At 44.1% G+C, this 27,249-nt stretch overlaps 1 protein-coding gene across 1 annotated transcript in view; it reads right to left on the minus strand.

Moving 5' to 3' along the window:
* The window catches only part of GABBR1 (gamma-aminobutyric acid type B receptor subunit 1), a 685,831-nt gene that overhangs the window by 55,177 nt on the left and 603,405 nt on the right, over nucleotides 1-27,249 (minus strand). Inside the window, exons 13-14 of the mRNA XM_078645697.1 lie at nucleotides 25,092-25,155; nucleotides 23,663-23,740 (exon numbers count right to left, since the gene is read on the minus strand). Coding sequence (XP_078501823.1) covers nucleotides 23,663-23,740; nucleotides 25,092-25,155 — 142 coding nt within the window. The remainder of the gene's footprint in view (nucleotides 1-23,662; nucleotides 23,741-25,091; nucleotides 25,156-27,249) is intronic.

Below are 27,249 nucleotides of genomic sequence, written 5' to 3' on the forward strand. Positions count from 1 at the left end.
TGTTCTGAACTGAGGAGACTGTAGTCATTTGGAAGAATCCTCAATCGTTTGAAGCAATTGTGTATTGATTCAGGAAAATGTTAAAGAAAAAAATGATAATTTTTACGAGGAGGATGGCAGTCGCGGGGTGCTCGGGGAGTGAGGTACACGTCATAATCATCATGACGTATGGAGCCCCCGGCAGCCATCTTGGATGAAGTCTAGACCGCTGATTATTCCTTCGCAACTTCTATGGATGTTGCTGGATCGCATCAGTTTTACGTGCACACGTCATAGGCGGTGCCAGTTTCTTACATCGTTCAGAAACTGACAGGATTGTGTTGGTATCAATTGTTGTGTTAAGCTTGCGAAAGTGCCAACTGTAAGTAGTTCGGCTGCCTACGGTGTAGGAGGTGTATCTCCCTGGGGTCAGGGAATTTTAGTAGGAATCCATTAAGGTATTTTCTGACTGGTTAAAATATATTGGAATTATAGGAAATTATCATGACTGATGATAACATGGTCAGAGATTCAAATGTCCCAATTATGAGAAAATTGGAAATATGTTAAATACATTCGCAATGGATTTAGACAGGAAAAAGGAAAAAAGGTTGGATGACCTTTTACAACGGAAGGGCTTCTCAGCACAAGGTTAACACTTCTTCTCAGCTGCTTAGGGACCAGCAGTAAAAAAAGGGGATAAAGTAAACAGGAAACTTAAGAACTTGGAAAATGATGGGTTTAAGAACAAAAAGAGTAAAGCTGCTTCGGCTGATGTTGGGTTTCATAGTCGTACGAAACAAGCAAGTGTAGAGGACACACAAGACAACCAGTGTAAGGGTCCATTGAGGGCAATTATGAGACATAAGAGTGGTCGGAAACATACTTACATCCTGTGTGATGATTCTTCAGGAAGTGTGGAAATTGAATTAAGCTGTTCCTCAGATTTTGAATTGGAGGAAGAGGATTTTAGAAAAGTTAAGTTCTCAGGACAGCTGGGTGGGGATAAGGCTACTACCATTGGATCTCCAACTGATCCTCTTGGGGAATCCATGTTTGACCTGATGCTTCTGAAGCACACACTCTCTCCTGAATGGAGCCCTGCACCGAGTGTGGCAGAGTATGTTGAGACGTGGTTGTGCAAACAAATCCCCAAGGATGTTAGGATACGCCTGCGCTCAGAATGCCCACGTTCAAGTCTCGCCAATAAGATAGTGATGACACCCGATTTGGACGCAAAAAATGTGGATTTCATTGGCAAGGGGCCGTGACTCCAGGAAGGGCCTAGATAACGTTCTCAGAATGTGCCAGGACAGATTATTAAACCTAACTGGACCACTCACTAAGGTTTTTTGACATGGCCGAAGAGGCATATGTAGAAAAGAAAGAATTGGATGTGGAAGAGGTAAGGGAGTGGGTCCAGAGAGCAGTCTGTTTGCTGGGGAATGCGAACATGGCTATTTCAGTGGAAAGAAGGAAAAGTATTCTTCTTAAGATTGACCCAAAACTAGCTGAATTGGATAATAATGACGGAGGTCTAGAGGCCAATGGGATGCTTTTTGGAGACACTTTCATAAAGTATGTTGGGGCTTTCAGCTCCTTACAGAAATCCAAAAGAGAAATTAAAAAGGTTTTTGATCGTCAAGTTTTAGGTGGGTCCTGGTGAAGACGAGGTCAATTCCCCGGCCATGTGCAAGGCATCACTAGGTCCTTCTTTTCAAGAGGGTTCAGACCTCATATCAACCAGGAAACTTCTACAAGCAAAGACAAAGAGCTGGGGTTAGACTAAGCCGTCAGACCTAGGGATCAGGTAGGTCAAGACCCTGTTGTTATCCAAGTAAGGTTGGGCAGTAGACTTGCTCAATTTGATCACAATTGGAGCTTAATAACAAAAGATCTGTGGGTATTATAGACCATCTTGGGGTACCACATATATTTCATTGGGGAGCCAGCTCAGCATCAACTCCCGGAAATGATAAGATTCGAAGCAGTATATTCAGAATTGGTAAATACAGATGTGAAAGAATTGATAAGGAAAGGAGCAATTGTAGAGGAAATGAATGGGGTACCAGGTTTTGTGAGCCATATTTTCCTGGTGGAAAAGAAAGGAAAAGGAAGGAGACCTGTTATAAACTTAAGACAATTGAACGATTGGGTAGAGTATCACCATTTCAAGATGGAAGGGATGCATATGCTGAGAGGTGTGTTGCAGTAAGGGGACTGGAAGACCAGGCTACACTTGAAAGATGCCTACTTGACGATTCTCATTTGGGAGGAACAGCAGAGATTTCTTCAGTTCAGTTGGGCAGGAAGGACGTGGAAGTAGGTCTGTCCCCCTTTCTGCTTATCCTCTGCACCTTGGTGCTTTACGAAGATGCTCCGTCCAGTAGCAGCGTATTTGAGAGAGAGAGGAATTCGTCTGATTATATAGTTAGACAATATATTGTTAATGGATCAGGACAGGTTGACAGTTGAGGATCATACAAAGAATGTGGTTTTACTGCTCGAAAGGCTAGTTTTTGTGGTAAACAGGGAGAAACCCTGTTTGGTTGCGAATCAAGAAACTAAATTCTTGGGGTTTATAGTCAATACGGTACAGGGACAACTGAGACTGCCTATGGACAAGTTGAAGAGAATACGATTCGGAAGGTGTTGTTAATGGAAAAGATTTCTCTGAGAATGCTGGCGAGAATGGTCAGCCTGTTATCTTCTAATATACAGGCTAATTTTCCTGGACCTTTGAATTATCGGGCCCTTCATAGGTTGACGGGCACACATTTAAGACGTGGCATGAAATCTTCAGAAGAGATTGTGCTTACAGAGGAAGCGAAGCTGAACTTCATTGGTGGTTACGAAATATGGATGCTTGGAATGGGAGAGCCATTTTTGTGGAAAATCTAGATTGGGTAATAGAGTAAGATGCAAGTTTGACTGGTTGGGGAGCTCGCTGTAGTGTGATATCAACAGGAGGAATTTGGAAAGATGAAGAGCGAAATCTCCATATATGTTGCCTAGAACTGCTGGCAGATTCTTTTGCAATAAAGAGCTTTACGAGAGGCAGGGCACAGTGATCTGTTCTTTTGAAAATGGACAATATCTCAGCTGTGAGATACGTGACCAAATTGGAGGGTCAGCGTTCAAAAGATTTGGCGGACCTGGCAAAAGTTTTTGGAGATTACTGTTTGAATCAAAATGTTTGGGTGCAAGCGGAACACATTCCAGGGTTGAAGAATGTGGAGGCAGATTGATGTTCCAGAAATTACAGGGATTCGAGCAATTGGAGACCGCATAGGTCAGTTTTTATTAAACTGATGGAGTTGTGGGGTCCATGTCAAGTGGATCTATTTGTGACCAGAATGAATATTCAAGTAAAGAACATTTTTCAGCTGTCATCCGGATCCGGAGGTGGCATGGAGAGATGCTTTCAGACAGGATTGAAGGGGTCTCAAGCCATATGAGATTCCTCCATTTGCAATGATCACTCGGGTAACACTGATGGTGCGCAGATGGAGTAAGACGGTGGTCTTGCTGACACGTCTTTGTAAGTCGTAGGTTTGGTACCCTATTCTTTTAGAAATGTCAATAGATTTCCCAGCCTTACTTCTCATGTTTCAGGGGGTGGTGTTAGGACCTTTGGGGGAACGCCACGAGTTGGTGGTCTCGGATCAGATAAGGTTGGTGGCATGGAGAATTTCAGGTGTATCTGGGAGGTGCCTGGACTTTCGCAAGAAGCTTCAAGTCTTATTAAGGAATCCTGGGCTCCAGGAACAAGAAAGATGTATAGATTGGCATGGCAGACATGGTTATGCTGGTGTGTGGAGAGGGATTTTGATCCTGTTTCAGTGGGTATAGTTGAAGTGGTTAACTATTTAACTGGCTTATTTACTTCAGGTCTAGTTTACAGGACCATTAATGTGCATAGGTCGGCTATCGCTGCAGGACATGAGTTGGTTAATGGTTTGACTGTGGGACAGGATGCTCTGGTGAGAAGATAAATGAGGCATGTGAGGGTTTCCAAACCTCCAGTATCTAGATAAAACTCTATATGGGATTTGTCTACAGTGCTTAACCATTTGGTAGTCTTGGGCAACAATTGTGGAATGGAGTTGAAGTCTCTGATTCAGAAACTGACTATTTTGTTATGCTTGCTCTCTTATATGAGAGTTTTGGATGTGAGAGCTTTGGATGTTAGTGGTATATGAGAGGTCCGGATGTAAGAACTTAGGATGTTTGTGGAAGAATTTTTAACCCACAGGGGGTTTGTTTTTATTTGAGTAAAAGAACGAAGCCGTACTCAGAAACTATTTTCCATCCATATTTTGATGAGCATGAGAATTATGTGTGGTAAGATGTTTGAAAGAGTATGAGGGGAGGACTTCTGGACTTCGTTCCCTAATGAAAAACAGTTGTTACTTTCTTTTAGATAACAGCATCAAGCCCAACTCTAGATAGATGGATGAAAGAAATTACAAACAAATTATGATGAATGCGGGAATGGATGTAAGTTTGTTTGGTGCACATTCTGTGAGGGATGTTTCGGTTTCAAAAGCTTTTATGCTTGGCGGTGCTTTGCAAGACCTTTTGAGGTGTGCAGATTTATCGAATTATGGTATATTTCAAAAGTTTTTTTTTAAACCTGTTGTGTATGCAGCCTCTTGTTTGCTGGAGATGCTTTTAACTTGCAATGTTAGCCTCCGGTCTTGACATAAAATGAAGATTTTTACCAGCTTTGATGGACAGAAAATCTGGATTTTATTAAAGAAACAAAGGCTAATATTATCCCCCCATCCAACCCTTGTTTGGTAACTGCTGTTTGTTTCTTTTATAGGATGTGGTAAACAATAAAAGAAGATGGAAGGAAATTCAGGAAAAAGGATAAATTTGGAATTTTGGAGGTGTTTTGTTTCTCTTCATTAGGCTTCGAATCACTAGATCGCTTTTAGGCTGCTAAAAATGCTACCTTGGTTTCTGAGAATTGAAAATGGCACTGATAGACCTTTTACTGTGTTTCTCCATGTTTTAAAAAATTGTAATTGAACAAGAACCTGTGCGTTAGTTGGCTGTTCCGGCTTCCCTGTTGCCCCGAGTGACTCCCCCTGTAACAGCCAATCAGGCGGCGAGAGGGCACAGCTGTGGGCGGGGACCGGAGCTAAAAGCAGCCAGCAACGCGGGAGATCGCCATTAGGCTTCGAATCACTAGATCGCTTTTAGGTTGCTTAAAACGCTACCTTGGTCACTGAGAAATGAAAATTGCACTGATAGACCTTTTTACTGTGTTTCCTCATGTTTTTAGGTCTCGCCTGTCGATGCGCATGCGCATCGAGCTTGCGAGACTATTGGGGCTTAAACAGTCTTTAACCAACTTGCAAGGAATCGTGGCGATTCCTTGCAGTGCCCGTGAAATTCAAGCTTAATGCGCATGTGCATTGAGCTTAAAACCGCGTGCACATGCCCCCAGCCGCCTGCTTGCATGTATTTTCCCTCAGCCGCACTCCTCCCACACCCCCGCTCCGCCCCCTCCCCTGCCTGCCGTGTCGCGTTTCTTCAGTTCCCTTAGCCGCACTCCAGGCCCCTGCTTCTTTCACACCCTCTTGCCGCTCTCCCCGCTCCGCCCCCTCCCCTGCCCGCCGTGTCGCATTTCTCCTCCCCCCTCCCCACAGCAATGCCCTCCGTCTTGTTTTACCCGTTTCTTCTTTTCTCTATCTGTCCCGCGTCCCTTTCTCTCTTTGCCTCGCAGCGTCTTTTTTTTTGCTTCTGATGCCCGTATGTTTCTTTACAGTATCTCAAGCATGCCAAAAGTTCTTTTGATTTAAACATAAAAAACGACCATGTCTAGAACTTAAAGAGCAAGAGATTAGTGCCTTTCGTTTTTAAACTCTGATTTCCTCAAACAAACATGAGCCCGCGTCCCTTTCTCTCTTTGCCTTGCAGCGTCTTTTTTTTGCTTCTGATGCCCGTATTTTTGTGCAGGCAACCGAGGGGTTCATTCATGGCTGGCCGGTGGCCGGCCGTACTTTCAGTTTCCTGCTTCTCCAGCTCCTTCCTCTCTGCTGGAAACAGACAAAAGGCACCAGTGGTGCACAACATAGACGGAGCCATCCGGCTTAATGATTGCTTTGGAATTCCATGTGTTAACAGTAAACAGACCAGAGGCGCCAGGAGAGCACAAGCCACACAGAGTTGCACCCCCACCTCCCCCTCTCGCCTTAGTCAAACGAGGTGTTTGTAACCAAGGCTGCGTCTTCTTTGGTGCGTTTATAATGTACATGGGATGTTTGGGTTCATGCTGGGTAGCGCTGCAGCCATTGACTCTCCCCCAGCCCTACCCTCCTTTGGCTTCTATAACGCACTGTTGTAGTACTGTTAAGGTGGGCTAAAATACAGGCACTTTCTTCTAAACTAAACATATGTTTGTCGTAATCTCTTTGTTTTAAAGTGCAAACAATGTTTTAAAATGCTGCCGCTGTTAGTTACACGAGGTGTTTGTAACCGAGGACGCTTCTCCACATGATCGCCTGCCTCTCGCACACATGTGAGTGCGTTTCAACTATGTTTTATTAGTACCGTGCTGTGTGTTGGCTTTTTCATATGTTGTCATGGGTCTATATTTTTATAATAATGGCAGCGCTTTAGGCAACGCCACCTGCAGATAATTACCCGGACGTCTGCTGAGGCAATCAGCAGCGCTGCTCTCGAAGAATAACACGGGGGTCCATAGCAGTGCCACGCGACCGGTCCGGCGCGCTCTCCTCCCTGCTACCGGGGGCCAAGACAGGCAGGGATATCCTTAAATTGCACAGCCAACGAAACTCCAGGGCAAATGTGGTAAGGGGATAAACAAGGGCACGGCGAAAACATGGCAACAGTCACCGCATGCAAAACTCGATTGCTGTTTAATTTCCTACCCCACCACCATACACGCATACAACCACTCACACATACAACCACTCACACATACAACCACTCACACATACAACCACTCACACATACAACCACTCACACATACAACCACCCACACAACCACCCACACAACAACCACTCACACATACAACCACTCAAACAACTACACACACAACCGCACACACAAACACACACATCTGTCGCACACACATCTCACACACGCAACGCCACTCACACACGCAACGCCACTCACACACGCAACGCCACTCACACACGCAACGCCACTCACACACGCAACGCCACTCACACACGCAACGCCACTCACACACGCAACGCCACTCACACACGCCACTCATCCACGCAACGCCACTCATCCACGCAACGCCACTCATCCACGCAACGCCACTCATCCACGCAACGCCACTCATCCATTTGAAAAACGAAAAATGTCAAACTCTTCTATTGCGAGACCTATTGCATTTTCAATGCTTGTTAAAAATTGTAATTGAATAAGAACCTGCGCGTAAGTCGTCTGTTCCGGTTTCCCTGTTGCCCCGAGTGACTCCCCCTGTAACAGCCAATCAGGCGGCGAGAGGGCGGAGCTGTGGGCGGGGACCAGAGCTAAATGCAGCCAGCAGCACGGAAGCGCAGCGGGCGTGACGGCGGCGCGCCAAAGGAAAGCCCATCTGCGCCCGTCCGCGCCCATCCGGACCCAGGGCCCAGGCACTATGCCCGTCCTATCACCTACTCCTTGGACACTCTAAAATTGATGCACTCCCCCCTTCTATATCTCACTCGTGAAAAACAGGCTCTGATCTCAGAGCAAGGAATGCTTTTTAAAAGGTGTGTATTCCCTGAAATACAGATCCCTACTACCTCCAGACAGAGCTTGCCTCACCTGGCCAAACTTTAGCCCAGGCCCCTATCGATCTACTATCTTAATACACGTTCTCTTGTCAAACATCAGCTTGACATCCTTCTCCTCCTGCTCACTGATACACATGATCTGTTACTGCTGCCAGAAACATGGCTCACTGCAGATTCCGCCCCTGTCCTGCTGGCAGCTATACCATCTAATTATTATATCATACATGCCAACCGTCCATCAGGAAAAGTGGGAGGTGGAGTTGCAGCCATAATTAATACCAACTTCAGGTTTAGCACCCTGCCCTGTCTCCCCCTTACATAATTATCGAATTGGAATCTACCACGGACACCTTTGTCTGTGTATTAGTTTATAGGCCTCCTTATCAGATAGCTCATTTCACTCTTTTTCTTAGCGAGCAGATGGCGAAGCTCGCCACTGATCACGCTAAGGTCCTTCTCATAGGCGACCTTAATTATTGGTACAATGATCCCCTTGAAGGACCTCAATCTGCCGAGCTGTCTGACCTCCTTACTAACTTAAATTTTACCCAGCAGGTTTCCTCTCCCACTCATTTGAAGGGACACATACTAGATCAAGTTTGGACTAGTGGCATGACCACTTCAACACCTACAATTAACCCTTGTGTTTGGAGTGATCATCACCTCTTAAAATTCATGCTCATACTCCCGACTCTTCGTAAAAGTAAAACAGTCGAAGGTGGCCTCGCCAGGAAATGGAATGCTATCAATAAAAAAGACTTCCTTGACTCCCTGACTAACACCACCCTGTCTCCGGGCACTGACATCAATGACACTGAAGCAAACTTCTCCCAATGGCTCCTTGAGGCAAGCAACAAACATGCACCTCTTAGGAAAATTAAACTAGCCCGACGGGCCGATGCCCAGAGATGGTTCTCTTCGGAACTTAAAACCAAGAAACTGGCCTTGCGTCAACTAGAGAGGCAGTGGCGACAAGATTACTCCCCTGACAAGAAAACTCTGCATACATCAGCCCGGAAAGAATACATGAAGGCCATCATTACAGCGAAAGCCGCCCATTTTTCTTCACGTATTCTCAACTCTAACAAACGTTCTAAAGAAATCTTTGTTATTATGAATGAATTGTCCAACCCAGACAGGATCCTTACAAAAGTCATGCCCTCTCAAGCTCTGTGTAACTCTCTAAATGACTACTTTATAGAAAAAATCATTACCATGTAAATGTAAATGTACATGCATTTATATAGCGCAAATCACCGACACGGTATCTAAGCGCTTGCTTAGGGAACCCGTCCTGGTATTTCCCTGTGAGATACCCCGGCAGGGTATCCACAAGGTGAAAGCCAGGCATCCCGCCGCGAGGGGCCGTAGTGGAGATTAAGCAAGCTATTGCCCAGAGTCGCAGAGTGTGACCCCGTGAGTCAAGTAGGCACCTGAGCGAGAATTATCGAGTCCGTGGAATTTTAGAGCCCGAGACCCGCCGAGGCGGGGAATCGAACCCTGGTCCACGGCCAATCTCCGCTTCCGGGTCTGCCGCCTCTAACCACTGAGCCACACTTCTCCACCTTACCATCAAAGCCAGCATCCCTTTGCACCCCCCCATGTCAGCCTCCGCTACAATGCACAAAAACAACTGTACTCTCACTTGTTTCCCCCCCATTAGTACTGAGACCTTTCAGGAGCTCCTTGTTAAAGTTAAATCAGGAGCTCCCTCTGACTGCTGCCCACCTCACATACTCAAGGACTGTTTATCAGCCTATCCAGGTCCGGCTCTGACACTACCGAACGATTCACTCACCGCCGGTCAAGTTCCTAAAGCCTTCAAAAATGCCACTGTGGTCCCCCTTCTGAAGAAACCTGGTGCTGACCCTATGCTCTCACCTAACTACCGTCCCATCTCCCATCTCCTGTTTTTGGCAAAAGTGCAATTGACTCACATTGCCAAATGCCTGTCCGCATTTTTGGAAGAATCTAAATATCTCAACTCCTATCAGGCAGGGTTCCGTCCAGCCCACTCTACTGAAACTGTCATCTTGGCTGTCCTGGACACTCTCCGTGACAACGCGGATAAACGTTCCTCCCAAGCACTGGTGCTAGTGGATCTTTCCGCCGCCTTTGACACAGTCGACCATACTATCTTGGTCGACCGTGTCAAACACACTGGCATTCTGGGTACGGCGGCTCGTTGGCTCTCCTCCTTCCTGGAGGACCGCCTCCAGGCCGTCCGCCTAGACCACTTTTTGGCCCCACCACGCAAACCCACTTGTGGTGTCCCACAAGGATCCGCTCTCTCACCCCATCTGTTTAATCTCTATATCTTCCCCTTAATCCAGTCACTTAAAGACAGGAATGTGACAGTTTTTAACTATGCAGATGACCTGCAATTGGTCTTCCCGATCGACAATTCCCACAGTTCCATCACCGAATATCAGGCCACCATGCTACATATCCAACAGTGGATGGACCACAACCATCTTAAGTTAAACCCTGGGAAGACGGAGCTTGTTCTCACTGGGGACAGTCTTAAATTCTGTTGTCCTCATTACTGGCAGTTAGAGCTAGGTCCTCCTCCATCCTCCTCTATCCCCCTCTCCTTCGGCCAAAACATTAGGAGTTACCCTCAACAATGACCTGTCACTAAAAACTCAGGTTGGCACGGTCATTTCTAAATGTTTCTTTCAACTGAGGAAAATCAAAAAGATACATCGGTTCCTTACTCAGGAAGCCTTGATCCAAGTGGTGGTCACCACTGTTTTGTCCCTTCTGGACTATGCCAATTCGGTATACTTGGGCATGCCTATATATTTGCTCAAACGGTTACAGTTGGCCCAAAATCAGGCGGCCAGATTGATCCTGCATCAACCCCTGTGCCACCCCTTTGCTGAGGACACTTTACTGGCTCCCAATCCCTCAATGCTGTGCCTTCAAGGTGGGCTGCCTCATTTTCAAATCCCTGCATGGCAACAACCCCAAATTTATTAACACCTTAATATCTAGGTACACTCCCTCCTGGAACCTTCGTTCTGCTCACCTCTCACTTCTTACCATCCTTGTATTCAAACGAATTCGACAGGGCGGGTGCAGATTCGTCACTCTTGCCCCAAGACTGTGGAACACTTTTCCGCTGGCGATGCGCTCCTACACCGAGCTATTGCAATTTAGAAAATGCCTTAAAACGTGGCTATTTGCACAAGCCTATAACTAAAGCTGTCTACTGATAAATTCTGAGCCTTTATAGCGCCATGAAACCACCCGGTGTACGTGCGCTTTATAAATCATTATTAACATTAACATTCCTGATTAATGGACTAGTAGAGTTATGGCATGCTTTTCTTTGTAATGTTTACAGTTCACTAGAAAGAAGGATGATGACTGGGGATTCTGGCCTTTTGTTGAACTTGGAATTCTGTTATAGTTCTATATTCTTTAAAGGTGCTGCTGTGAGTGGCGCAATAAAAGGAGATTGCAATAATATTAGCCTCCGTGTCCTTAATAAAATCCAGATTTTCTGACCATCAAAGCTGGAGAAAATTAACATTTTTGCATGATATTCCCTTCTCGCCCTGAAGTTACCGAAATTGTAGGGACCTCCAGAAGGGAGGAAACACTTATTATTTCTGTCATTTTGAAAATAACATGTAGGGAGTTGTGTTTCTGCACTGGTTGCTGAATGTTTTCTCTGGCGGTTTATAGCCGAGATCTGTGGGAGGAACATCACAACTTGTAATCCCAATGGGGCCAGCAACTCTCCGGACCACCAGGAGTCCAGGGGACACTTCATCAGGCCAAAGGGTTGTTTTTGTAGAAAACAGAATAAGGCATTTTGCGACTATTCTAAAGTGGGCTATCATACGGGGTTTGTCCAAAAGTGATATTAAGTGTATAGTCTGCATTTGTGGCCATTTTTCTTATTTCTTGAAACTTGCTTTCTCTAGTGTTAAGTTAGCAGCCCTTCCATCACCCTTGTTCTTGTGCCTTCTACCTTCCACTGGGTGCTGCCGCCTTTGGCTGACCCTCAGCAAACCAACTTCTCTCCTTTTCCAGGTGAATGGTAAACAGGTTATGGCTACCATCCTGAGATATCTTTCCTGTTAGGGCCCTGAGTGAGAGCCCTTGACTGTGCTCAGTATGTCCTTTACCTGCCTCCTTTCTTTCCATCAAAACTTTCTCCTATCCTTACTCTCCCTTACACCTCGAATCTTGTTACTCCCGACACAGTCTGTGTTTTGTCACCGTGCCCGAAACAACCTGTGCCGTTGTCACCTGTGGAGATTAGTGTCTACCCCCTTGAGTTGCAGCATTACAGCATGAATGCTGTACTGTGTTATCACCATCATTATGGCACCATCGCTGGGTGGACTCCATATTTCCTTTCTTGGAGCGGTACCTTTAATTTGCTGAGACATACCATGTCATGTTGTTACTCCAGGGTGTATCCCAGAACCTGCATTTTCTTAGGGTGGCTGTTTTTTCACTCTGGTTGGACCCATGCATGGATGGGTAACCTAAGCCTTCGATAAATCTTTGCTCTCTGGTGGACTCTGTAGGCCCGTGCAAAAATGGCGTTTTCTAATGTTCCTGAGTCAGAGCATATTTACTCTTGGGTGGACCCGATAGGCCCATGCAAGAATGTGGTCTCTTAATCTTGAGTCACAGCATCTCCACTCCTGGGTGGACCCTAAATGTCTAATTAACAATGTTGTCTCTAAATCTGTCTGTGTCACAGATCTCCACTTCTTGGGCGAACCCAAAAGGTCTGTGCAAACATGTTTAAACCCAGTCTTCCTGGACCACAGCATCTCTGCTCCTAGGTGGACCCATAGACCCTAATATCCCTGGTCAGAGAATCTCTGCTCATGAGTGGACCCTATGAATCCAGGATATAACACTGTATAGACAAGGCTACAAACCCCACCTTACTCACCAAGCACACACAGAATGCCACTGGCAGTTTCCTACAACGATAACATAAGAAATTATGTGGTAAATATGGCTAGAGAAGTAAAGTAGATACATGCAAAAGTGACTATCTCTACCGCACCTTTCTGCTACACTCCATACTTAAGCACAGCTAAAAGTTTGCTGGAACAAGTCTGGAGCACACCTCTGGGACTCATGTAATGCACCAAAATACTTACAAGTATCACACCACTAGGCACTCTACCAGCCATGCACAACAAGCGATGTAGCAGCTTACTGACCACCCAGAAAGTGCTTTGGGGCTTTGTAAGGAGTGGTTAAATAATAAACAAATGCTACAACACAATACAAGATTTGCAGACCAGATGGCGTTCCATGGACATTAAAATGGCTGCCAAAAAAAATAATATATGGTCCTCACATCCAGTCAGATGGAAAGCTTGAATCCCAAATTGCTGTCTGATAAACAGTTTGTGAGCCCAGCTGCCACTTATTTATGTATCTTCTGGCTCTCTTTTTTGGTAGTTTCTTTGGCATACCCATTGCTCTGTCAGACGTTCCTATGTAACTCTCAGGGCCCCCCTATGGCTCCATCATTATCTAAGTCAATATTCACACAACTTTCCAAAATTGAACTTGGACTTTTTTGGGAACGTTTTGTGGAGTTTGGACAACCCAGATACATGTTACAAGCAATGCAAAACGTTCTTCCAATGTACGGATTATGTAGAAAACGGTTGTGCATCAATAGTCATTAACCCCTTTTAAAATGGGGTGTTGCTTTACCAGAACCTAGAGAAAGCCAGGTAGAGAATGGATCACGAAGAAAACTGTGACCACATCAACAGCAGTGTAAGACATGAAGGATCAACTTGACACCAAGGTGCCAACAGACTGTCAGACACCTATAAAAACTAAAGGACTGTCAGATACCCAGAAACAATTTGATGCTCAGCGACCAAAACACTGTTGGACACAGAGATACAAATGGATACACAGCAACCAGAAGGCTGCCAGACACTGAAAAGCTAATAAAAACCTGGCAACCAACACACTTTTAGACAATCAGAAACAAATGGATACTGGGCAACCAATGGACCCTTTGGCCACCCTGAAATGAAGGGCTAACAAGCACTTACAGACCATGAGGCTAACAGGCACCATCAATTGTTAAAAGACACTATGGGCCAGATGTATCAATATTGGATTTTGTAATTTTTTGCTTCCTGCATTTCATTTCAGGAATCGTAAATTGCGATTCCTTAAATGCATTTGCAAAATAGGGAATTGCACTGTTTGCAAATGCCTTTTGGGAAGATACATCTCAAAGGTTTTTTTCCCGTTCGCAAACGGGCCGATTGCACTTGATACATCTGGCCCTACAAGACACTCAGACACCAAAAAACAACTTTAGAGACAGGCGGAGACCCACACATCAACAGACACTACAGTCATCCATACAACAAAACCGTGTTTTGGAGAGCTACATCCAATAATAGATACAAGAGGCTTGTAAACACTATCAGACTCTCTAAGAACTAGAAACACTAGAAGACACCAATTGATAATATATAATGCATTAAGACACTATTACTAAGTAGCTTCAGACCCACACACGCTAGCAGACAATATCAAACACCCTGATGTCCCTAGACTCTGTAAGACTCTACCAAACACCCCGAGATCAACAGATGCTTTCAGAGAAAACAGACTATCAAACACAGAACAACAGAAGACACTTTCAAAGAAAAACGGACTGTTCCAGATAACTTGAGACCAACACTATCGGGACCTACAGACTCTATCAAACACATGACTCCAAAAAGAATGTATGATGTTACAACGCATACATTTACAATGCATGCCTTTACAACACAGTTTTTACATCGCAACATCCTTTACAATGCATTCTTTTACATAGCATGCCATTACATCGCATTTTTAGAAACTACCTTCACAAAGCATTCCATTACATCGCATTATACCTTTACAACGCATACCATTACAATGCATACCATTGAATTGCATTTAAGGTAAGTGTTGGATAGTATAGGGGTAATAATTACTATTCTAAATTCAGTGAGTGCAACAGTAGGGTAAGTGTTGGATAGTGTAGGGGTAAATAATTACTATTCTAACTCCAGTGAGAGCAACGCTAGGGTAAGTGTTGGATAGTGTAGGGGTAAAAAATACTATTCTAACTCCAGTGAGTGCAACACTAGGGCAAGTGTTGGATAGTGTAAGGGTAAAAATTACTATTCTAACTCCAGTGAGTGCAACAGTAGGGTAAGTGTTGGATAGTGTAAGGGTACTATGCGTTGTAATGGTATGAATTGTAATGACTTGCAATGTAATGCCTGCGTTGTAGTGACATGCATTGTAATGACATATGTTGTAGTGACATGCAATGTAATGGCTGCGTTGTAATGGCATGGGATGTAAAATATGTTGTGATGTAATGCATGGTATGTAAAGGTAGTGCAATGTAATGACTGCGTTGTAAAGGTTGTTTCTCCTCCAAAAAACATAGTAGAGACAAATAGTTAGCATACATCACCCAGAAACAAATATACACTGCAATGAGAGGGGCAGATACCAATCAACCCTGAACACTTTGGCAAAGATTACACAGGGTATGTGCTTGATGTAGTTTTGGAAAGACATGCCAAAGTTAAGGTCTGACATTCTGAGTAATATTGTCCTATCTGAGGAAGGGAGCTAGAGATAGGGGAGGGTTGACAGACACAGAGCCACAGGTGAAGCTTTGAGATGTTAGTGCAGACTGACAGCTTCTCTGGCACCCGCAGAGAGAGCTCCATGGGGGGGAACTGCAGGAACCAAGGACAAAGTCACCCCTACAGAGCAGTGATGGGCAGGCAGCTGTAGGAAGAACCCTGCCTCCCACCCCCATTTCCGGCCATCAGAGGATGGAGGGAGAGGGGCGGCGGCGCTCTGAAGGTCAGGGAGATGTTTGCATTCATAATGTGCTCCCTACAGAGCACCGGCCTGATGAGATGAGAAGAGGAGGGCTGAGCTCTGAAGGGCAGACAGCCGCAGGGAAGGACCTGCTGATCCCACACTTTATCAGCCATCAGGAGATGAGAAGAGGAGGGCTGAGCTTTGAAGGGCAGACAGCCACAGGAAGGGACCGGCTGACCCCACACTTTACCAGCCATCAAAGGATGAGAAGTGAAAGGCTGGCCTCAGGGGAGGGAGCCGCAGAGATGAACCTGGCTGCATCCATAATATGCCCTCCTTCCTCCTGTTCCCAGGGAACTAGCACAGAGGATGATGCAAGAACACTCTTACAAAGGGAGCCATCACCCCGCTGAGCTCTGAAGGGCAGCGAGCTGCTGGGGACATCTACTGGTCCCCACTGAACACTCATGGTATCCTTATTCCATCCAGAGCCCATGTTGTAAGCTTATCACTTTCATCCATCACAAAAGCCTCTTTACTATTGTAGAGTGAAAAGTACCCAGACTTTGGGTGTGGCTGTGCCGGACTGTGTGTGTCCTTTCTTTTGACTTGTTTTGTAGTCTTTCCCGCAATGAGCTTGATGATCATCAGATCCACTGAAGGTGCTCCATGCAGGGTTGCAGAGCTACAGGGTTTCTGAGCAGAGCCCATGCTGCTAGCTGGAGTGTACTCAACACAGAGGAAAGGTGGCTAAGGCTGCCTCAAACCAGGTAGAATAGGACTGCATTTGGGACTGTTCAGGAGCAGACGCCCTTTTGCTTGTGTCCCTGGTGGAGAGACGCCCTACCCTACGCCTATCTCTGCAAGTATGTAGTGGGCTGTGCATCACGCTTGTGCTCTCTTGTGGTGTACAGTGAGCCCAGATGTGGTATGATGTCCTATGCAAGTACACATTGCATGCAGTACCAAACAATGATATTTCTGCCCAGTGTTAGGCTTTTCCACCCATCCACGTTTCACCGTTGTCGGTTTCTGGGTACAGTGTGCCTTCAGCACAGACTGCTATCAAAATTGCTGACTGAAAGCTCTGGGGCAGATCTGTCTGGATATAAAATGCCCCAGAGCTTTCAGTCAGCAAGCAGTCTTTTGAATTTTGATAGCAGTCTGTGCTGAAGGCACACTGTACCCAGAAACCAGACAACAGTGAAACGTGGATGGGTTAGGCATGGTCAAATTCACACCCTGAGACCAAGCATGATCTCGCCATCTGTGTTCTTGTAGGAACTCTTAAAAATCACAAAGACACCAGTCTGGTGTCAGCCCGGTCTCCAAAGAAAAACACTATTTTTTACTACTTCATGTCCTCTATACCCCTCGTTTGTGAGAGCCTGGGAAGAAAGCCTGTGAAAGTGCTATCTATTTAGTTGGCTGGACTACAAATATTATCTTTAGCCCCAGGAGCAATGAGGAGTCCATCCCAGAAGGTCCTCAAGATAAGCTCATACCATGGTGTGCGGGCGTACCATCTGAAGGGATGTCAGATACACCTCCGAACCTAGAGTTAGGATCAATACAGACAAATATACTAATAAATAGACATGATGCAAATCAAAACATGTCCATACTAACTTGGAACATTGCTGGACTCTCAAAAAAAGCGAATGATCCAACCTTCCTGAAATTTATAAACAACTTTGATATAATAGCCTTGCAGGAATGCTGGGATCTGGTACCTACTAACTTAGATGGTTTCAGCACTAACTTTACTCCAGCTATCCAGTCAAATAAAGGTAGATGTTCAGGCGGACTCTGCTTATACGCCTCAAATAGGGCCAATATCTTACTAGAGAGAATAGAATTGTCTCCAGCTAGCCTTAATAACAATAACATTGGTCATTCTCTGCAGGCTTTTCTTGTGAATGGGAAAGAGGTTGTCAGTTCCCTTATAATTAACCTATATAATAATATAGCGATGGACGACCAACCTGAATTTACAGATCACTTGTTAAAACTTCTGAAGAAGGGAACGGGAGGGGATAGATCTGAAAGACGTATAGTAATTTTAGGAGACTTTAACTGTCATTTATGCCCATACAGTGGAACAAGGGTATGTGACATAAGAGGCCTTAATGGTCACTATACTACCCATTTTGAGCACACAGCTGTTGGAAACCGTATGAATAACTTACTACATGAATGGGACTTGGGATTTTTTAACGAACTAACTGAGCCCATGACCGACTTTCAACCAACATTTCATGGAAGGGGGTCACTTACGACAATAGATTTTATTCTGATGTCAAATAGTTACCATGGTGATGCCCTAGAAGCTAGGAGAGAAGATATAGTTATGAGCGATCACTACCCGATTAGTGCTAAAATCCACACTGCCCCTAGTAGGAGCCAGTCCGGGGATATAACGGAAAATCTCTATTCTCACTCAATATCCTTGGCATCTATAAATGGCTACTCCATAAAATGGTCCAAAGTTAATACAGTCAAATTTCTGGAAAATTTGATTACGTCTGACCCCGACCTTTTCCAGACATGTCTTGAACACCCTCCCAATCCTCTAGCAATTAAATCTGCCTTTGAAAAAATTGCATTTACAATCAGAAAAAATTTAACTAGGAAACAAAAAGAAATACTTGGGGCTAAGAGTTCAGGTTGGTTCAACTCAGAATGCTCAAAAACACACAACATTCTTAAGGACATACTTAAAAAATCACCTAAAAACCAATCTGAGATTAGAACTGCTCGATTGGCTTATAGACAGGCAATTAAAAATAGGAAAAGGGAACTCAAAGACGCTGCATGGGAGGCACTAATAAAAGCAAGTACCTTAAGGGACAATACGGCTTTCTGGAGGGAGGTTAATGCACCCTTTTTTAGGGACAGGACGTCCGACCTCATAGAAATTGCCATTACAGAGGATGTTTGGACAGATTACTTCACAGAGCTGTATAAATTAGATGAGCTGATCGAACCACACAATCCCCAAGTAAAGAGAATGCAGGAGAACGACGCTCAAAGAAGTCAGACAGAGTCATTTCCGCTCTACATTCATTTTACCTACCCAGAGGTGGAATTGGCTATACTGGAAAGCTCTAATGCTAAAGCTCCAGGACCCGATGAAATCCCCATCGATGTCTTCAAAGACAATATTCATCTATGGGCTCCAATTATTACAAATGTATTAAATTCTTATGCTCTGGAAGGCTTCCCTACAACATGGCAAGAAGCCATAATAATACCGATTTTTAAAAAGGGTGAGAGAATGGACCCAAAATGCAACAGACCGATTTCCCTGCTGGACTCCATGATGAAGGTGGCTGGGAGAGTTTTGTTGAACCAACTACAAGCATGGGCCTTGGAAAACAATGTCCTTTCTAAATTCCAATATGGATTTGTTTCCGGTCTTGGAACGGTGGAGCAATGTCTCAATCTAGCCCTGATTACAGACAAATATCTAATGGCTAAGAAAAGCAACTTATATATGACCTTCGTAGACTTAAGCTCTGCTTTTGATTGTCTCAACCATTAGCATACTCTGGTCCCCCCTCACAGATCTGGGAGTTGATATTAATATTCTTGCCTTTATAAAGGAACTATACCGTGGAGCTGGGGCCAAGGTCCGTTATGGAAAGTACGGAAAATGCACTAATAAATTTCCTATAAAAAAAGGGGTCAGGCAGGGGTGCATCCTCGCCCCGTTTCTTTTTAATCTTTATATAAATAGCGTTGCAGACTTTCTGGCCAAACTAGATGTTGATTATCCAAAAATTAATGGCTCTGCAGTTCCAATTTTATTATACGCGGACGACGCTGTTATTATGTCTAGGACACAGCTAGGTCTACAGAAAGCGCTGTCAGGTTTTTCCACATTCATGGGCTCGAGAGGTCTCAAGATAAATGCGAGTAAAACCTTTACTATGTGCTGCAGTAACAAAAAGAACATATCGTGCAATATTTTCTTAAATTCAACAAAGATAAGCTTAACGAAAACTTTTTGTTATTTGGGCGTACATTTTAATAACAAAGGGACTTGGAATACAGCTATTCATACACGTAATCTGGCTTTCATCAGACAAATTGGAGTCCTAAAGAAGTTTGCTAAAAAATTAGGTGGGAAACCGGTCGAGATTTTGCTTAACATCTATGCAGCAAAATGTGTTTCCACAGTGACATATGGTGCTGGTATCTGGGGTATGGCGGACTGCCGTGAGATACAAACTAACGAGAACGCCTTCCTCAGACACTTGCTAGCAGTTCCACGTTCCATCGCTACTACTGTCTGTCACAATGAGCTTGCTCGGGTCCACATTTCAGATACAATTAAGACCACTCCAATTTTGCTATGGTATAAAATATGGACCTCGAACAAAACAGCTTTTAACAGAGATGTGATTACAGACTGTATAGCTTTAACAGCCTCGAGGAAAATACCTTGGCTTCTCTATGTCAAAAAATTTCTAACCTCACTGGGGCTATCCGAATTGTACGAAAATCCTACCTCATGTTTATCAATCTCGAAAAAGGACCTTAAGGCCTGCTGTTTAGGCTTGCTTGAGGACAGGCGCTCCTATCCAGAGGGCAACAAACCAACGATTGTTTATCATCACCTTTTGTTGCATGACGTAGGCATTCCGCTATACCTGTCCCCGACCTACTCTGTTTATACGAGATTTCTGATAACTAGGATGAGGACTGATTGTTTATATCGACTGTTAACATTCCCCATCATAAATGACTGGACTGCTGATTTGGCGATCTGTCCATGCGATAACATCTCCAAACAATCTAACATCCATGTTATTTTGTTTTGTAAATTTTATGAATGGGGAAGAAAGAAATACCTACTCCCATTGCTAAAACTATGGGGTTTAAGACAATGTAGACCAGCCTTACTGAAATTATACATGCTTGAAGATGAAATTACGGTCACTGCAGTGGCTATGTTCTTGAAATACGCAGTAAGGTGCAGAGCGTCTATGAATTGATTTATTAATTGAATTTGACAGTCTTTACTCGTTTTATGTAAATATTCCTGCAAAACATCTCTTTAAATTACTAAATTTGTGTTTTTAACAATTTTTATTGTGTATTAAACTGTGCTTTTATGGTTTTTATGTCAAAAATCGAATAAAGCTATCTTTGAATTGTGTGACTAGTTGGCTGGCATTTAAATGTGGGTTGCCAGATTTTCTTCATTGATTCGCCATGGATTGTGTCTAGGTTTAGATAAGTCTTTCTCCCCTTGAGCCAGTAGATCATATCTGTCTGGACTTCTGAGGAAGCTCTCCTGTACCAGTGTAGAGCTGACCTGGATAAGACCCTAGAAGTTGTCCTCCCCAGGCCTGAAACCAGGCCAGTGTTGCTGGAGGAATCTATTCTGTTGTGTCCAGACCTGAAAGAAGGGAGTGCTCAAAGGCACTGTGAGTGGAAAAGAGCAGCACCCTGTCCAAAAGGAAATCCCAGAGGACTGAAGCCATTATGGAGTTCATGCTGAGGAAGTGAGCTGCCCAGTATAGTCAATGCGAACACACCTGAAGTGCAAGAGGATCAAGAAACTTTAGGAGACATTCCAGGACCTTCCTGCAAATAAGTCTGCAATGCCCTGACACGATGCGCACCATCTTTAACTTTCTGGGGGCACATTCCAGCCTGCCAGGGGCACAGAGGATTTATACAATTCACAATAAGGCTTAGGTCAGTATCCCACTGGTACAACTATCGACTGCTGTATCAACTATCCAACCATGATGGTCTCTCATATATAATGGATTAAAGACACGGCTGAGTCCTAATCCTACCTCCCACTTCCCCAGGTTCTACCAGTACCCGGTGAGCCAAGCAGGTGCCCCAGGCCCTGTGGCATTCCCCACCCCACACAAATGTTGACCGCTACCACTCATTGAGGAACACTGATGTCTGAATTGCCCTACCCATGGGCCCTACTATACGTGATGGCCCGTTTCCAACACTAGTTACAGTAATGGTTCACCTATCACTTTAGAGCCTTCAGGGATCTTCCTGAACTCCAGGGGATGGTGCCTGTTACTGACCACCTGCTCCCAGTGTCCTCATAAACTAGGCATTTGAATTTTGACTCTGGGCTCGTTCTTTGGGCTACTAAATCTCCCAACATGCTGTGGATTGGAACCCTAGTTAACCTTTGGGTGACTGGTTTTGGGGTCTTATGCCTGCTTTGTGAGATTATTGGCAGATTCCCAGTGTGTGGGTGCTTCTATCCACAGCACAACTGAGAAACTACGACCAAAGGGAGACAATCATAGCATACTCCATACACTATAACATTCTGTCTCGTATGTTTGGTTCTGTGGAGGGAAACAGTTAAACGACAGCTATAGTAAAGGATCTGATAATCCTATACATAAACAAAGACCTATGTTTATGATATAGGTCTAATTAGAAATTTCGTATTTTTGTGAGTAGAGTGCCATACTTTACTTGTATTTCTAACCCTGTTCAACTACTGGAGTAAGGCTGGACAACCCGATGTAATTACCATTGCTAGTCATATGTACAGAGGGACTAACTCAGTAAACCAACTTAAATGCATGATTACCGGAGTGCTTTAGGCACCAGTGGTATCTGATATAGATCCTGACTTGTACGCACTAACAGCCCCATGGATCAGTTAAAATGCATCAAGCTCGTTCAGAGACCTTTATTGGTGTGAAATCCATGGGCTGGTCCTGGCGTGATGAGGTAGCGCAGATGAGGTGAGGTGGTGACCGTGTTCTGAGGCAAGTGTTGACTGGTGTAGGTGGTGCTGGTGCATCTCAGTATTTTCTATGTCCCTTTGGCTTATCTAAACCACAGGCTCACCTGGAGCTTTACTGGCACCAAAATTCCAGACTAGGCCTTAAGCTTTCAAAAATTAGGATGGATGCTTCTGGCCTTAATGATGCCACAACATTATCCCATACGGTTCAGTGATGAGGTGCTGTACCATTAGTCTGTGACCATCAAATTGCATTAATGATCTCACTGCATCCTATTCACACCCAACACCTAGGGACACCCCAGCAGCCTTCGCCCCAGGACCATGGAGAAAAGGACCAAATATGTCCCCCCGGCTCGAGCATCGCAAGCCCTGAGCCCACTTGTTGGTTTAGCCTGACCGGCCTCCTGGCCAGAGCCTGCAGTCTCTTTCCACAGTGACCAATCTCCATTGAAATACATTGGGCTCCTGATGATGTTTTGCACCCTGCACCCGTCTGCCCCTGTGCTGCTGGTGGTGTACTGCTGATGCTGCCTTGGACCTTGCCCATCACTCAACTTAACAACTGGAGATTGGTCTTGTAAGTCGCTATAATATACCTGTTTGCAAAACTTGTTCTTCCTTCCATAGTATAACATTCCAGAACTCAGAAATTGCAGTGTCCACTTTTTAAAGCAAAAATAATTGATATTTAAAAAGTTACTCACCTGAACAATTTTTCTCTGATGCCTAAACATATATAAAGATACATGCTATTTTTAGAAATTGGTGTGGATCTCCTTCTTGAGTGGTGTCTCATTTATTGATCATTGTGTGTATTTGCAAATCTCTTGCACTCATGTGTTAAGCCTATGTCTGCTCAACCACACTACCCCCTAATAAAGCACGTTGGGTTTTATAGCAAGCCCCTATCCACTCATAAAGGATACCCTGGGCTCTTTACACAGTATATCAGATTCTTGATATATCACATAGTGTGAAGAGTCTCCCAATGAGGAATCAGTCCTGAGAAGATGTGATTGCATGGCCATTGGAAAAGACAGAGAGGATGTGATTGCATGGCCATTGGAAAAAGACCAATCAGAACAATCCAAAATCTCAAATCCAGTAGTAGAGAGCTGAGTGCAATCAAGTATGTTAATGGAAAAGTTGTGTCTTCCTTCCACCAACCGTTTATGCAAAGAGAGATTGGGAATGATGCACGAGAAAACAAACAGGCAAAAACAGAGGGAGGGAGAGAGAGGAAAAAATTAAGAAAAAGAGGTAAAATAGAAGACAAGGTGATTTCTGCCCCCTTTTCACATAGCAAGGTTGAGAGTCATCACTTACCGATCCACTTGTCTGTATTGTACCAGGAGAGGTTATCCTTGGTGCTGTCATAGTAGCCAATCTTCTTGTAACTGCCCCCTACAAGGAGAAGAGATGGCAGGTGAGGTCACAGAGATACTGAGGGGGCCCCAGTTGAAGAGTTTTGAGTTTGTGTGAAACCATTCCTTCCCTCTACCCCCCCAACAACTTCAAGCATGCAGTGCAAGCCCTAGTCATTACCAAGTTGGACTATGGAAGTGCAACCCTCACTGGTCTGCCCAGATCCGTACTGGCTCCTCTGAGAGCCTCGCTCAACTCTGCTGCTAGGTTCACCACCGGCTCAAAAAGAAACAACCACATCACTCGCAATATGAAAATCTCTCAACTGGCTCCCTTATGAAGAAAGAATCCAGAGAAACTTTGCCTGCTTGACACACAAAGTCCTCCACTTTAAACTAGATATCATGCTCAGAAACTAGAACTCTCTGGTGGTTTCTGATATTCCAGATGCTCCAAAACCTTACTTCTGAAACCTCAGAGATTCCACAAGAAGAAAACATACAACCGATCTTTCTCAGGGATTGCTCCAAGAATTTGGAACTCCTTGCCCCCTGAAATCAGAATGAATCACTCAACTGTATCCGTCAAGAAAGAAGTCTAAGTGCAGCTTTCTTTACTATGATACCTTTGTTTTTATTGGTTTATTTCCTCTGCTCTCTGAACATTGTAAAGTTTACTCTTCCTTTCTGAATACTACCGTATCCTGTATTTTTCTCGTATATGATGTTATTATTGCTCTACACTCTGTACACTAGTAAAGCGATCGGATACCTGCAAGGGTTATGTTTGTGCTATATAGAACTATTAAAATAAAATAAACAAAAAGGGGATGCAGGTTCCAGTTCTCGACCACTGGTGGCCAATTTTGAACTGCCGCTGGAGGAATACCACTGCTGAACAGATGCACAAACCCAGCCAAACTCTGGTCCAGCTCAGAGACACTAGTGACATCTTCAAACAATACAGAAGATTCCCAAATGTATAGGGAGTTTTGAACATTGTCGTTAAGCTGAATGGATACAGAAGACTCAAGCAAACTCGAATTCAAAGGCAATGGCAACATCTTCAATATAAAGATATTTCGACCCAATAGATATTTAAACAACTGAATGATTGAAACAACCAACCTAACAAATACAACTGAACAAAACTCTGGCTCTCATCTTGTCTCGGGTGACATCGAAGTTAACATTAGAGCTAGGTTTGTATCCGATGCTGTTAGCTCTTTAGTCATGTAGGCAGGCCCGATAATTAAATTTTTATCTGTTAATGTTAGAGCTTCTAATTTAGTTTCAATCGTATCTGTGTTGCTACATGGTTGAAAGAAAAGAAGTACAGTGTGGATGGAGTAAAGCAGACTGTAATCCTTGCCTGAAGTCTCAATACTTACCCTGCAGCTGCTCTATCAGCGTCCAGGCCATACGGGACCCACTAGCATCAAACACCACATGACCCTGTGATGGTGGGACAAAAGGGGAGGGCAAGAACCACAAAGGAAGGACAATAAACATAAAGGAAGGGCAGTAACAACGAAAGAAGGGTCGAGGAAATGGGACAAAAGATCAAACAGATTGAACAAGGAAGAGAGAAAAGGAGATTGTGAGGATAGGGGAATAACAGAGAGAGAGACCGATACAAAAAGTAAGGAAAAGAAATATGGAGGGAGAATTAATAAAGGGAGAGGACGAAGAGATGGGTTTAGGTGAAATAGAAAGGAAGAAAGATGAAGGGGGACCATAAAGAGATGCAGACAGGGAAAGAAGAGGGGAATTAGAACAAGTCAAGGATAGAGACAGGGAGGGGGAGAACAAAAGGAGAGCAAGACAATCAGAGGGTGGGAGTGGTAATAAAAGGAGAGTGAAGAAATAAAGAACAGTCATTAAGCACAGAAAAGAGATAGCACAATCTCACCACAAGACACAAAAATGAAGTCTGTAAGACACAGAATGCTCTCAGTGTAAGGTCGACATGGAATTCACACTTTTTGCACAGGCCACGCAATGGTGTACATGACAAGAATCACCTTCTCACTGTGCGTGTAAAACAACACCTACTTTTCCTGGTTGAAAATGTATGCATGCATCTGCTATACAGGAAAGTAAATGGGTGTCTTCGCAGCAGATCAATGAATGTATTATTTATTGTAAAGGATATAAAATGAATGCATGCTTCCGCTGTGCAGTAAAGGAAATGGGTATCCTAACTACAGATTAATGAATGCATTACTTATTTTAAAGGGTATAAAATGGATGGAATAGTTTCTTACCAGTAACTCCAGTTCTCTCGTAGGGAAATTTCCATTATAGTCATAAGCACTGAATAGCCCCACCCAAGTGCGGGGACCCCAGAGCACTTTTTCACAATATATCTTCTTAAGTGTAGTTGCTTGCCTTTCTTCAGGAAGGCCTGCAGCGTAACTTAAGAAAGAAAAAGATTATACAGCTTATAGGACTATGCTACAATGGCCCAATTCTTCATCTTGTATTTAAAAAAGGGGCCAGAAGAATTTTTTATGTGTATGATATCATGATGTTTTAATATAACAGCATAAATCTCTTTCACAAACCCTTTTTTGATCTAGAGAAGGACAGAACAATGTAGCCCATAGGTTGTCATTATATGATATGTAGGTCCCATGGTTACTTCTGCCCACTCCACCTGGGAGGGTTGCTAAAATAATAATGGAAGTTCCCCTAAGAGAGAACTGGAGCTACAGGTAAGAAACTATTCCCTCTCTTGTAGGGGTTTCTATCTATGGTCATAAGCACTGAGAGACTGAACTAAGGTAGCCCTTTGAGCAAATAGATTTCTTAGGGAGCCCTGTTCTACAAAAGAGTGTGCTCTGGCATCAGAGTCCAGGCAGTAATGCTTGATAAATATATGAACAGATCTCCACATGGCTGCTTTACAAATAGTTGGCATAGGGATGTTCCTCAATAAAGCAGCAATAGCCACTTAGCTTCTAGTGGGGTGCGCTTTTGGTTTAGCTGAAAGTGTCTTGTTAGCTTTTTGATAGCACAAAGAGAAACAAGAAACTATCCATCATGGCAATGGATTACTTGAAAGTGGCTAATCTCGTACGGACCGGAACAAAGTTGATAAACAGTTGGTTTGATCTACGTATGTCAAGTGTCTTACCAAGATACAATTTCAAGACTCTTCTCAAATTTAGAGATTGAAGAGATCTTTCAGCTGGAGTAGAGGGATTCTGAAGAAATGCTGGTAATTATATGGTCTGATTAACATGGAAATCCGAAATACCCTTAGGGAGAAATTTCGGGTGAGTTCTCGTAACCACTTTGCTAGAGTGAAAAATAGTGTATGATACATGAGAGCATAATGCTTGGATCTCAATAACTCTGCGGGCTGATGTGATTGCCACAAGAAAGCAGGTTTTCCATGACAGATGTTGTAGAGATGTCTTGTATACGGCTCCAAAGGGTCCTGAACTAGCCGTGAAAGGACTACATTAAGTTCCCAGGGAGGTGAAGGATGCCTAACAGGAGGAAAAACCTTCTTCAACCGTTATAGAAAATCCTTAAAGAGGT

The sequence above is a fragment of the Lissotriton helveticus genome, chromosome 5_1, assembly GCF_964261635.1.
Source record: "Lissotriton helveticus chromosome 5_1, aLisHel1.1, whole genome shotgun sequence".
NCBI classification, from domain to species: Eukaryota; Metazoa; Chordata; class Amphibia; order Caudata; family Salamandridae; genus Lissotriton; species Lissotriton helveticus.